This window comes from Myodes glareolus, chromosome 12, assembly GCF_982192425.1.
Source record: "Myodes glareolus chromosome 12, mMyoGla1.1, whole genome shotgun sequence".
NCBI lineage: Eukaryota > Metazoa > Chordata > Mammalia > Rodentia > Cricetidae > Myodes > Myodes glareolus.
Window position 1 is genome coordinate 84,309,114 of NC_142037.1, and position 15,003 is coordinate 84,324,116.

The 15,003-nt window shown below is 36.8% G+C and overlaps 1 protein-coding gene across 4 annotated transcripts in view; it reads right to left on the bottom strand.

Moving 5' to 3' along the window:
• Nalcn (sodium leak channel, non-selective) overlaps positions 1-15,003 on the bottom strand; it is a 281,079-nt gene that overhangs the window by 130,702 nt on the left and 135,374 nt on the right. For all 4 annotated transcript variants that reach the window (XM_085698170.2, XM_048422068.3, XM_087912334.1 and 1 more), the window contains exon 13: positions 7,913-8,104. In XM_085698170.2, coding sequence (XP_085554296.1) covers positions 7,913-8,104 — 192 coding nt within the window. The remainder of the gene's footprint in view (positions 1-7,912; positions 8,105-15,003) is intronic.

The window sequence follows — 15,003 nt, forward strand, 5'->3', positions numbered from 1 at the left end:
AGCTGGGAAGCAGAAAATAAAATTTACCAAACTAGAGTGAAATGAAAAATTAGGGTATGAGTATGAATAAGTCATCAAGGGAAGTAATAATTCCTATAGTGTTCACCCTAATGACCATCAGTGACAATATACAACAGCCAGAGATGACCAACTCCTTGTGAGTCAGGAAGCATTAAAGCCATTGCTAAAAGTATGTTCACAGGATATTATCATTGTGGAGTTAGTGATGAATCATCACAAAAATAAATCCAATAGGAGCCAAGCAGCACCAACAAAAATGTCTAAAGTTATATTGGAAGGGAAATGAAGTAGTTTTAAAGGATTTGGGGGTGGGCAAGAGAGACAATTGCATTAGATTTTTCATTTCATTGCTTTAAATTTTGAGCCAAATTGCCACATTCTGTTGTAGAGTCACATCCAGGCGTGAGTAACAATATGGTCTAGAGCTTCAGATGGGGCTTACTTTATGGGTTCATGGAGCATTTGACACAATAATGGCCTCACAGAAAGAATAAAATAAAATTACCCCTAAAGGTAACTGTGATTTTTCAACTGGTCGTAAACTTTTGTATTTGATCAATAAAAATGAATTATGGACAATGAATACACACCCCAGAGAAACAATATGACGTACATTGTGGCATTTGGTGGCTTTCTATATCCCAGACTCTTCATGAACTGGTTTCTGAAGACAACTCAGCTCTTCTCACATGTTTCTTCCAGGCCTTCAAGTTTCAGCTCCATTTCAGGCCCATTCAAAATCTTCCCAACACACCAATGGAAATGTTATTTACCTCAGAAGCTTTACAGACCTACTTTTCTTGAAAGCAATCTCTTCTTACTATTAAAATAAGATGAGATTTGGAGGCATGGAAGTCATGAACGTGATGTATTCCTAGAATTTTTAAGTGCTGACCAGGATATGTTCAATTTTACTTACAAATAAGTATATGTATTGTATGATATTGCACATTTCAGTCTAGTTGCTTTCTACTAAGGGATAAGCTATTATAATTCTTCCTTAAAGCCTTGACTATATTAAACAGGAGGAGCTAATGAATGTGTCCATGTCTGCACTCTTCTCACCTTTATTACATAAAGAAAAGTAATAAAATCATGAAAGCTAACAGACACATGACTTAGATTTCATTATCAAGCAGTTGTGTAAAAATATTTAATGAAAAAGAAGGACTTTCAGTGATTTAGAAGCTAGAGAGTGGGGACATGAGGACTTGAAACACAAAGATGAGACAACAATAAAGAAATGTGAGCCCAAATAGAGAAAACCAGGTTGTGCCCATAAGAATCCATCTTTCTTTCAGAAAAAATAATTGATGGAGTATCTTTAATCCTATCTAAAATTTATTAGATTTATTAGGCAACCTTTGTTTCTGATCACAAGTATAAAAAAAGACAGTTAAAAAAAATCCCAGGACTCAGTTGCTACTACACCCTCGAAGAAGAGTAAATGTAGTTGGATGGGAAAAGGAGGCTGAAGGAGTTAAAAGGGAGAGAAGTGGATGTGTGCACATGGTCTAAGTACATTGTATGCATGTATGAAATTACTGAAGCAAACATTTTAAAATACCAGGAAATTTTGGCTAGGATGCGACAAATGTTTGCCTAAAGGCTTAGTTACATTTCTAAGAAAATAATGGAAAGTTCAAGGACCCAAAACTAAGAAGAGCTGGTTGAATTCCCCAACCTGGGTAATTCATGATGTCTGTACTTTTGTTTGAGTGTTAATATCAAGGGATATAAGGAATACATGGTAGGCTCTAGAGAGCTGAAATAGTCAAGTGAAGCTGCTGTGTGTGTGCTGGGTTCCTCTCTTGGTGTAGGTTGTCTGGGCTAAGAACAGGAAGAGAAGATAAGGAAGCAGCTTGTGTGCCTTAGTGGACAAGAACAGCCTGTGTGCCACCCTGGACGAGGGCAGTCTGTATGTCTCAGGCACTGCACCATGGACAGAACAGTGTTAGCACCGTAGAAAACTGAACTAAGAAAAAAACGAAGAGCTTAGTGTTCACAGTAAGATGAAGCATCAACAGATGTAATTTGTTTTGGTCAAACCTAGTGTTGTTGGGTTTGGAGTTTAGAGTTAGCTCATCTGCTATTGACAGATTAACCATTACATCTACTTTGGAACTCAAATTGTTCAGTATCGAGCAGAGTTGAAGATACATTTATTCTAAGACCAAACAATTCTATTTCTAGATTTAAAAAAAAAAACCTTATATTGTGTGTGAACAAATTGATGTGTGAGTGTGCTTGGAGCACACCAGTTGTATTTACAAAGTTTAGAAACAAGTATCCAACACCAATTGCATTAATTTTCTACAAAGGGGACAAATGGGTCAGTTAGCAGCTTCACACGGCATCCACTCATTGACTCCTGGTTTCCATAGTCTGAAGGGCAGGACAGGCATCATTCTTTGCTAATGGTCAGAGACTGAACTCATGGTGTTACCTGGGCTTTGCTCAGACTTGAAGTTCAACCTCATTTGTGTTGGTATCAGAATCTATTTCTTTAAATGAGAGGAGAGTGATCAGAAAGAGGCACCTAAGGACAACATATCTACCTCGATTTATCAAATGACATCATATCTACCTCAACTTGTGCGTATTAAACTCTGCACAGTTACTGATGTATTTTGTTGTAGTTGTACTGGGGACTAACACTTGAGCTACATAACTCAGTCTCTATTGTTTACATTAATATTTTCAGTATTGAGTGTAGAGCTAGGCAAGCATCTACACTGAACTCTATCCTCAGCCTTTGTTGCAAGACAAGATCTTATTAAATTGCTTAGGTTGGCCTTAAACTCACCCTTTAGCTGAGGCAAGCCTTGAATTTAGGACACTCCCAACTCAGCTCCTAAGTAGCTGCCATTATAGGCTTGAGCCAACAGTCATAAACTTCTTTTAGCATTGCTAATATTTTTTTGCATTTTTGATATATTTCACCACAAAATTAAAAACATAATAAAAGGCAAAAGAGTGAATTAAAAATCACTAAATTTATCAGCAGTATTAATTGAACCAATATTGCTGAAAGTAAAATTAACCTTAAATTTATTAGAAATGTACTCATATTCTCTCACTAACTATGGCAAATAGAATAAAAAAAGAACACATTGTTTCTTAAAAATGTTCAGCAATTCCTTCAAGACAAATAAAAGGATGATTAATCACTTTAATGGTTAAAAGGAAACATGGACATTAATTTGTAATTAAGATTTTATAGCATCTATTGTTTTATAGTACAATAACTCTCTTGGACATGATTTTATAACTGAAAACTTAATAGAGCAAGTAATTAGCATTTAGACTTTGCAAATTAAGAAAGTCTTACAAAACAACTGATATTAATATTTAAGTACTTCCTGTTTTGGAGTGTGGTATATTACTTAGAAATAAAACTATTTACACTTGTATGACTGCAAAAGAAATGAGACCTGTTGTAGTGCTAGTGGGGAGTTAAAGTGGATAAAGATTAAAGCCATGTAGTAGATGTTTAGTGTATCCATTTTAGTAACATCTAGGCAGCTGCTTTATGTAGTAAGCAAAGGGGAAAACTAAGCAAAACCTTAGAACAATGATGCTTATCAATCCTTCTCAAAAAACTATCTGGGGAAAGCACTTTACTCGCTGAGCTGTCTCTCCAGTCTCCATCGTGGGATTTTTATTATAGAAATTTTAAAATCTGTACTGTACTTTGACTAAAAACATGAAAAGCCCAACCTACCCCAAGTATCTAACTAATAGATTAGAAGAAAAAAGGGAGAGGAAACTGGACATATGACTCAACCAGTAAATTACTTGCCATAAAAGCCAAGGACCTGAGTTTGATTTCTAGAGATCTTATAAAAGAAAGCCAAGAGACAAAGAAGTGATCTCAGGATGTGAAGAGCTTGCTGTGCATTAGGGCTCCCAGTACTCATATAAACATTGGGCGAGTCCATACTTCTCTAACCGCAGAGCTCAGAGGGCAGCAGAGACTCTTATCACAGGGATTGCTGGCCAGCCAATGTAGTCAAAACTTCAGATTCCAGGTTCAGTGAGAAATCCCATCTCAATAAAGTGTAGAGGGTTAGAGGAAGACACCCAGTATAAACTGGCATCTGAATGCATACACACGGGCAACTGTGCCATCCTACACATGTGCACACACCAAATACACAGACGCTTGAACATACAGTTGCGTATTTCATCAAAATAAAATGTATTGTGGGATGTGCTTGTAATTACAGCAGATCAGGAAGTTGAGAGAATGGCTTCTTGGGACTGACTGACCTAGCCAATTTAATGAGTTCTAGGTCTGTTAAAAAGTACGTTGGTAGTCTCTAAGGAATGATACTCAATCTTGTCATCTCATCTCCACACGACTGCTTACATATGTGCACTGCACCTGTATCAACACACATCTACATGCACGTACACATGAGGGAGAAAGGGAGGGATGGAGAGAGAGAACTTCTGTGTGTTTTTAACCATCTTTTCTGATGCTTTATTATCAACCAAGAACTACCTGTGGTTCATGCTTTGTCTGAATGAGAATGTTCACGACTTCCTCTTGTAGTTGTAGCACTTTGAATTCGTCTTGTAAAATTTATTTGTGTTTTCATGGACCTAACTTCTGACCATGCTCACATGCAGAAATATATACCACTCCTCGCTTGGTATTGCAGTTCATGATGTCTGCATTGCCATTAGCTCTGTGACTGAGAAAGAGCAGAGAGAGTCACCTGCTTTCCTTGGGATAGTGGAGTGATCAGGGTAAAGAATCACTGGACATGTGAACATGTATTGCTACTTTAAGACTTGAAAATAGAACTAAGCTGAAGGGACAAGTCAGGAAAAGGTTTAGAAAGCGGCCTAGTCTTTAATACAGTGACAATGGCACCACCAATCAAACACACCACGTAAGGTGTATTGTTTTTGTGTATTTCTCAATATGTATAATGGAGAAAAGACAGCACTTCTACTCATATTTTGGTTATGAAAAAAACCTTAGAGAATAATTTTCCCAGTACCACACAGCTAAAAATACAATGCACTAGTGGCAAAACTGAAACATGTTGCAGAAAGGCAAGTTCCTGAATTATCTTGCGGGAACACAGTCCAATTCATATACATACCCTGAGTCTGAACATTGCTGAAAATCCCCAATGCATGTTTTTCAAAAAAGTTAATTTATTGGCAAAATATGATCTGACATGAGACTTATGTAATGTCTTTACTTGTTTGTCTAAACGTGCTATAGAAATATTAATGCACAAGGTGTCCCTTCAGATGACCATTATGGTGGCATTACCCTTCTAATAGCTGGAACTTTTGTACTAAAATATGTCTCATTAAAAAAGCTTTTGGGTAAGGGATATAAACATGAAGTGAAATGGGAGAAAATTATAAAACATGAATATATGAAATTAAGGTGGTTTGCAAAGGACAGAGCTATCTTTTGTTCCCATGTAGAATTCCTTGTGCCTAGAAAAGCAGCTGACACAATGATCTTCAGTGTTCTGAATTGAAGGACATACGGTCCAAGATAGTATCAGTTCCAGCGGTATGGAGTGGAAGACGGAATGCACTGATGAAGAGCTAAAGGAAGAGAAGGGGGGCTTTCCTTGTTTCCATCTCCCAAACACATGAAGCAGAGCTGACCCATCTGTGGAGAAACCTATGTGCCATTCATCAGAATGCATCACAGGCAAACTCCTACCCCTTCTGATGTTAGTATGCATCTGGGACATTACAGTTGCATTGGTATGCATTTAGGACTTACATTGCAATCACGTTTTCAGTCCTCCTCCACTGGGAAGCCATACTCAAGGGCACAGCTGTTCTTCTTGGCTCAGGTGCCTTTGCTAGAGGTGTCTTTGCCAGGGACCCCACTAGAGTACTTTTTATTCTAGATCCATGCCTGGATCCTCTCTCTTTCTGACAACCATCTACTGGCTTATAAAAGACAAGACCTTTCGTTTCATGACCTCTCCGAAGTATAGGATTTATACACTGTGTACTGCCCCACATACTCACATGTTCTGAGCTCACGTTGTTCTTCAAGAGCAAGAGTTATGGGGATGAGGGCTACTTCTGACTTTCTCAGTGCTTCTGCCTGAACTGCACAGTGAGTGAATAGCTTGCCTGTGAGTTTCATTGATTCCTTGTCCTCATTGACAACCTTGTCTCCTAGATCTCAATGCTTGTTTCAGACCAACCTTTGTGCTCATATTCTGGATCTTGCCTTCTCCCTCACTATGATCCCGTTGCTGTTGTCTTATTTATGGCATGGTTTAAACCTCACTCTTCCATACAGCCCTCAGTCTGACATCTTCTCTCACCACTGGCTCCTGTGATGGCTGGGCTTTATCAACTTGACACAAACCTAGACATATCTGGGAATAGGGAATCTTAATTGAGAAAATGCTTCCATAAAATGGGCCCGGAGGCAAGTCTTTGGGGGGGTATTTTCTTTAATAATGATTGATGTGGGAGGGCTCTGCTCACATGTGGGCAGTGCTACCCCTAGACTGGTGGTTCTGAGTACTATAAGGACAGACTGAGCAAGCCATGGGGAGTAAGCTAGTATGAAGCATTCCTTCATGGATTTTGTCTTAGTTCCTGCCTTGCATCCCTTTCTTGGCATCTATTGTGAACTGTGAACTGGAATGTGTAAACTCTTTTCTCCCCTAGTTGCTTTTGGGTATGATACTGAATAAAGCAATAGAAACTGTGACCAACACAGTTATCAACTACTCTTTCTCTTTCCTCTGAAAACACATTCATAGTAGACCTTTTGCACTTTCTGTACAAACAACCTGGTAGCTACATCATCTTCTCACTCAGGATTATCTGATCCAATAAATCTGGACTTTTCCATCCTGGTCATGGGTCTTCCTCTAGAGTTCTAGGGTGCTATGTGCCTACAAAGATGTGTGTTTATTTGCTGGTTTCTCCCCTCAACTGAGAGGTTTGGAGGACCTAAATTTAGCTCTGTCTATATACTTGGTATGATTACCATTTACTGATTTGTTATAAGTTTGCAACAAATGGATGTATGAATAAAAAAAATCTGTAACATAAAAGGCTAAATTCTAACACTTATAGCTAAGTAACAAATTTTAAACAAAAATTATTTAAAATCTATCTTATTAATACCTCCATTAAAAGCATAAAACTTTCTATGACCAAAGCTTAATATAAAAGACCTTATTTTACCTTGTTTTACTCCATGATTCTTTTTCCCACAAACATCGGTCTTATTATTTCTATCTTTGGTCAAAACACATAATGTTTTGTCTCAGACACCCGTACTGTTATGTTTATCGGTATACAATGGTCCTCTTAGTCAGGGACTAAATCCTAAGTTCTGTTTATACAGTTATTTATTGTTACTTGTTACTTTTTCTTACCCCTTGTGAATTTTAACACAAATGCAGAAGTCTGATTATCTAGTAAAGTCATTTCATATTTGAAGTCTCTGAATTACATAGACAATTCCAAGTTTGTTTTTAATAGACACAACATAAAAAGAGGAACTATAAAATAAGTCTAAAATAGGTTACATCTCACAAAATGGATACTTTAGTTAAAATTTCGGCTACATTGTAAATCAGTCACGAATGACCATTGCTCCTATTTTCTTTTTTTAATGTTTTGTGGTATCCAAAATATTATTTCCAAAATTTTAAAATTGATATGTGATCTGGTGGTGCTGAAAATGTATTTAAATAACTTTACTCTGAAGAAGAGACTAATCAAAATATTAAAATTTAATAATTTAAAATTTTATTAAAGATATTATAATTGTTTTGAATCATACTGAAATAAATTTCCCTTGGTGTTAATTATCATTGCTAAAATAAGAACAATGGGTTAAACTGGTCATTGAAAATGTGGAGAATCTCACCCTTGGAAACGTGGTGAATCTGTCCAGTTCTTCAACGAAGCAGAACATCTGCAGGCTGATGGCTGACATGACAATCAACAGACTGGCAGTGAACACCACCAAGCTTCCAAGCTTCTTCCCAGGACCAAATATCTTATACACAAAGTCTTCCAATGCAGGTGAAATTTTAATAAGCCGGACTACCCGAAGAACCTAGTCATGGAAGAAAAGGCATACATGCCAGATAAAGAATTTTAAAGAAATCCATACTAAAATATAATTTTTCATAGTACTGTGTAAAATGTCATAATTTTCCATTTTATCTAGTGACTAAAAATAATAATAATTTAAGGTAACTAAGACATCCCCAGAGTGTGGTCTGACATATAGTGAGAACACAGTAAATCTCAAATCAGTGAGTAAGGGCAAACATTACCAACTGTTTAAACACACAATATGAACATTCAAAAACGGTATTAACTAGTACATACTGTTGACATAAAACTAATATTTTCCCAGTTCTTAATACCAAAGAAAACATTTAATTCAGCATTAGTTTACTTGATATCTTCTGCAATAAGCCTTCCTAGGTATCACACATCATAAATGGGGAAAATCAAACACCTACCAAGGACAGGCTCAGACTCCTACTCTAACATCTGTTTTCTCCTTCTTCCTTTAAATAGATTCTACTGGGTTTTAGCCAAGTGATTCCCCAGGGCAACAGACTCTACTTTCTAGCCCTTTCTTCTGTACTCTGTAGCTGAGTGTTTCTAACGGTCTAGGTTTAAGCTTACCAAGAAAACAAGAGACTTGTGCATATAGACATGGTAAATCAAACATGCCCTAGATATATTTATTATATTTATTTTCTCTTTCTCTACCTTAAAAATAGAAACAGGTGGAATGGTACCTATAATACAAATTGAAATCATGGGAAAGACTACAAAAGGTCAGATCTAACCTAACAGGCTGGATCTTTTGAGGACCTTGTGGAAACAAAGCACCGGTTTTACCTGGGTATTTACCAACTGCTTAATTTGTCATCTCTACTCTACAGCTGTTATGTATTATACTACATATTTATTTGGAAGGTATTTGCAAATCTAAACCCAAAGACTAATAATAAATTAGCTTTTAAATTTAAATATTAATTATGTGTCAAACTTATTAGGTAATACTATTTTATGGTACCATTACTAAAGAGCATAAAGCAGATGAAGCTCTGAGGAGAATATAATTAAGAAATATAAATTGAGGGCTTGAAATATAGATCCATGGTTAAGAGTATTGTATGTTTCTGTGAAGAACTGGGCTCAGTTCCCAGCACCAACATCAGGTTGCTATAACCATCTATTACTTCCGTTCTAGAGTATCAGACACCCTCTCCTGGCCTCCATAGGCACTAGGCATACATGTAGCACACATATACACATGCAGGCAAAACATTCATGTACATAAAATAAAATAAATAAACATTTTTAAAATTATAAATTGGCATTTAATAAAAAGCTGACATAAAGATGAAATTTTCCACTAAGCGTAAGTTATTTTTCAAGTACCTCCAAGGAATAAATAAAAATTTTGTTAGTTAATATGTGACAGGCCATAGACCATAAGAGGTATCCCAAGTTTAGAAATACTAAATCTATAAGCTGTATTTATACATATATTAAACCAGCAGAAACAAAACATCATACATAGAAGGATAGTTCCAGATGGCTCAGCATCCAGAGGAGGCAGGCTTGTCTGGAAGAGATGGATATCATATTTGCAATATTTTAAAAATGAGATATTAATATTTTAAACATGTATAATAACTTATTGGTTGTTGTTTTTCTAGTGTTCCTATCTTCTGATGCTTTCTGACTTTTCTTTGTTAAATCATTTTTGATGTATGCTTAATCCATGAGGCTTAGGCGGAAGCTCACAGTTTCCATGCCACAGGCCTGGCAAGAATATTCAGTGACCCGAGCTATCCTCAGGAATTTTGTAAGGACCAAGGAAGGCTCTAGCTTCTTGGAAACCATCTTTGTGTGGAATAAGTCTACTTAAGAAAGAAGTCAACACAAAGTAAAGTAAAGAAATAGGTAGAGTCCTCAGGAAACCACGCAATTGTCAGTCTCTGAATTCTGCCTTCTATGAAGCCTTACCTACTTCCCTAAATTTCTATATAACAGGGAACACTGGTGGTGAACCTTATTGCCCCTACTGTGAGAATGGATGCACAATGTGCAGTATGTCAAATAAATGAACTGCATACATGACTGAATACGTTGTGAGGAAGCATACTCAAAATCTTAATGTTGTGTGGTCTAACTGCTAGCTACTTTCTGTAATTGCTGACACATTTCCCGCCTGCCGTTCAACTTGTGGCCATCCCTCTATCTCTGGAAGGCTGGGATCACATGCCTGGATGATATTCTTCTTAACTTGATTAATAGGTTTATTCAAAATACTTCATTGTTTTCACTATCAGGCTTATCATCTATAATTATGACCCTTAACATGGGCATAATTAAAATGTTCATGCCGATTGTTCATATCCAGATAACCGTGTCCAAGAACAACCAATGATGGGCGTGTTCAGTGTACTAGACAATGGTCTCTTGTTAGGACTAAAGATTCTCTCAACAAAACAAGTTAAAGAGAGAAAATATTTATTTTGGCTCACATTTTGAGAGGATTTACTCCATCATGGTGACTTAATCCCCTGCATAACTAGACTATGTGATGTTACCACCTAGATGGCATCTTAGCTAATTCTCTTTGGTAAAACTTATTATTATTCTCACAGACTCACAGGCATATGCAGAGTGTGCCTTATTAATACACTAGTTAGATCTCAGTCTAATCAAGATGATGGTCAAGAATAGCTATTACATTATATATGCATGTTTATTCACAGAGATTTCAAGATACATTTAAAATTCTTGAACAAACTACTCCCTAAAGAGTAAGACAGACCCTGTAAGTGATGAGATATTTATATCCAAAGACAATATGGAAAAGCCAGAGCCATCAAAGCACCTTGTGATCTTAATAAGTTTGGTTCATGAAAGTCCAGTTGTAGGTCTGGGCTTGAGGGTACCTGTTTTTAATTTTTGCAGACTATAGCTTCATGTCCTTTTCTGCAGTTCTGCGTTATACGTTGTATTATGAAAGCTAGAGTTACTAGTTTTTCAAATACAATGTATTTACTATTACTAATACGTAAAGTCATGAAGTCAGAATATATTTTTTCTAAGGCAGTGGTTCTCAACCTGTGGGTCACAACCTTTTTGTCAAATCTCTGTCTCTGAAAGTATTTCATTATGGTTCAAAACAGTAGCAAAATTTTAGCTATAAAATATCAGCAAAATTAATTTTATAGTTGGGGAGTCACCATAACATGAGGAACTGTATAAAGGAGTTGAAACATTAGGAGGGTTGAGAACCACTGAACTAAGGAATTAATATCCTATTTCTCTAAGTTAAAACTAAAAATTCTGCTGTCATTTTACTCCTCAATTATTTAAAATATCTCTTCAGAAAGTTTTAGTATATATTTTGATATTTCCATGATAAATTATATAAATTCTTGTCAGAAATTTGACTGCATTTGAAATGTTTTTGATTAGACTTCTCATGTATTTTAGTAATCACTTTAACATAAATTTAATAGCACAATGAGCACATTATAATATGAAAAGATTATTAAAATGTAATTAATAATTAACATTTATTAATTACAAAGCAATGCTATCCAAAACAGCATGTTTGAAAAAATATACCATTGTTATGAACGAATAATTACAAGTACCATTATTTAGTCATCACAAAACAAAAAAGTAAGCATTTGTAAGTAATAATGTAAGATAAATTAAAATCTGTGATGGCAAATTTTGCAACCATTAATGAATCCATTGTAAACTATGATTCAATAAGAACATTTATAAACAAGGTAGACACTTGAAATAAACTCATATCTCCTCTGTTTATTTTAATTTATTTCTATATTTTACATCCCAACCATAGTTTCCCCTTCTCCTTTCCTTGCATTCCCTCCTTGCCCCCTGCACTACTCAATCCATTCCTCCTTTGTTTCTGTTCAGAAAGGGGAATGTCTCCATCCAACAAAGTATGGCATATCAAGTTGTGCCATAAGCACCTCCTCTTGTATTTAGGCTGAGCAAGGCAATATACAGTATGAGAAATAGGTTCTCAAGTGTCAGCCAAAGCATTAGGGACAGCCCCAGCCATTGTTAGGAGTTCCACAAATAGACAAAACTACACAACTGTCACATATATAGAGAGGACTTAGGTTGGCCTCGGGCAGGCTCACTGGTTGTTGATTCAGACTCTGTTCCTATGGACCTATGGTTCCTATGGACCAGGTTAGTGGTTTTCTGTGTGTTTTCCAATGATGTCCCAACCCTTCTGTCTCCTATGATCCTTTGTCCCTCTCTTCAGCAGGATTCCCTGAGTTTGGCCTAATATTTGGCTGTAGGTCTCTGTATTTGTTTCCATCAGTTATGGATGAAGGTTCTCTGATAACAATTGGGATAATCACCAATCTGATCACAGGAGACGACATCAACTGCTGCCAGGGGTCTTAATTGGGGTCGTGTTTGTAGATTCATGGGGGTTTCCCTTGCATCTGGTTTTCACCTGTCTCTGAAAAGCACCCCATACCCCCGTCATCTTCAGTACTCTCCAGTTCCATCCACCCCCAATCTGATCTCTCAAGTTCCTATTCCCACCCACCCCCAGTCCACTCAGGATATCTTTTCCATTTCTCTTTTCCAGGCAGATCCTTGCATCATCCCTTAGTTCCTCATCTCTACCTGGCCTCTCTGTGTCTGTGGATTGTGGCATGGTTATTATTTATTTTACAGTTAATATTCAATTATGAGTGAGTATATACCATGTTCTTTTTTTTAGGTCCAGGTTAACCTTACTCAGGATGTTTTTTTCTAGTTCCATCCATTTGCCTTCAAATTTCCTGCTTTTAATAGCTCAATAATACTCCATTGTGTAAATATACCACTTTTTTTTTTAAAAAAATTAATTCTTTAGTTCAGGGGCATCTAAGTTGTTTTTTTTGGGGTTCTAACTATTACAAATAAAGCTGCTATGAACATAGTTGATCAAGTGTCCTTTTGGTATGACTGATGCCCAGGAGAAATATCACTGGGTCTTGAGGTAGACTGATTTCCAATTTTCTGAGAAACTGCCATGTTGATTTCTAAAATGGTTGTACAAGTGTGCACTCCCACCAGCAATAAAGGAGTGTTCCCTCTGTTCTACATCCTCTACAGCATAAGATGTCATTAGTGGTGTTGGTCTTAGTCATTCTGACAGCGGTAAGGTGGAATCTCAGAGTTGTTTTGATTTGCATTTCCCTGATATCTAAGGATGTTGAACATTGTTTTGGGGGGTTTTGTGATTTAAGATTCTTCTGTTGAGAATTTTCTGTTTAGGTCTGTATCCCACTTTTTTATTTGAATTATTTGGTTTTTGATGTCTGGTTTCTTGACATATATTATTTAGTTAGTTAGTTAGTTTATTTATATATTTTGGAGAACAGCTGCTGTGGGATATTTGAGCAAACTCTGTAAAGATGTGTTACTATTTTACCTTGCCTGCCTAAGCCACCTGACTGGTTTCATAAAAATCTGGACAGCCAATAGCTAGGCAGGAGAGGTTAGGTGAGAGACATCTCTTCCAGGTAGAGAGATGAGTCAGGGGTATGTCATGCTTACATCTGTAGTTCCTCTTCACTTACCTAGGTTTTCCATTTCCAGAATTCCCTCAGTTTGTATTTTCTTTACTGTTATTTAAATTTTCAGGTCTTGAAAAGTTTGTTTGTTTCTGTCAACTCCCCACCTTCTGGGTACATAGCAGGTCAATGTCACTATTAAGCAACCAGTAGCACACTGATCACAAACCCCATTTAAGTGCAGCACTTCTTGAAAGAGCCAAAGTTCAGGCTGCCATCATGAATCAGCAAACTGGTTCTTAAAGGAGCCACACAGTTTTTGCTGCTAATGCTGAGACAGGAAGCCTTCTCTTAAAGGAATCATGCTTCTGCTTACCACCCAAGAAAATGCTGCTACCAAGAATCCATGCTTAATTCTGTTCTTTAGTCTCTAGAATTTCTACCTAAGCTCTCTCAGGTTTTATGTGTATGTAGTTGCCTCATGTTGGGTGCCATTTGTAAACAGAAACCGGTTCCTAGGCACCCAGACCCAAATAATCACACAGAAACTAAATTAATTGCAACACTGTTTGGCCAATGACTCAGTTGTATTCCTAGCTAGCACTTACATTTCAATTTAACCCATTTCTATTAATCTGTGTATCACCATGAGGCTGCTGCCTACTGGTAACATTCCAGAAGTGTCTTTCTCACTCAGCAGCTATATGGCATCTCTTTTATTCCACCTACTTTTTCTATATATCTCTTCCAGCCTGGCTATACTCCACCCTGCCATAGGCCAAAGCAGATTTATTCATTGACCAATAAAAGCAACACATATACGGAAGGACATCCCACATCATTTGTTTGTTTTTTTCTTGTTTTTCTTGACATTTAAAAAGATTTATTGATTTCTTCAATTTTTATTGTATTTTCCTCTATTTCTATAAGGGATTTTTAAAAAAAATTCCTCTTTAAGGACCTCTATAATTTTCATAAAGTTTGTTTTAAGGCCATTTCCTTATGGCTCAGTTGCATTGGAATGTTCAGTCCATGATGTTTTAGGGATCTGGGTTCTAGTGGTGACATGTTGACCTTTCTGCTATTGACTATATTCTTACACTGGCATTTATGTGCTTGGATATGGGACTATGATAGGTCTATGCATTGATTCCTGTGTTGCTCTCTGTTGGATGAGTGTTTCGCTCTTTTATTTCTGTTTCCTCTTTGATCTTTTGGTCTATGTGGCCAAGGGTTCTAGTGACTGGTGAGTCTTCAGGTCCAGTAGTGTTTCTCTGTTGGAGACTTGAGGCCTTTGAGTCTCTTGATCTAGTCTGGCCTCTGGTAAAGCAGAAATTCTTCTTGGGTCTCTAGATCCAACCCAGCCTCCAGTAAAGCCTGAGTATTCTTCTGGGGTACATAGGACCAGTCT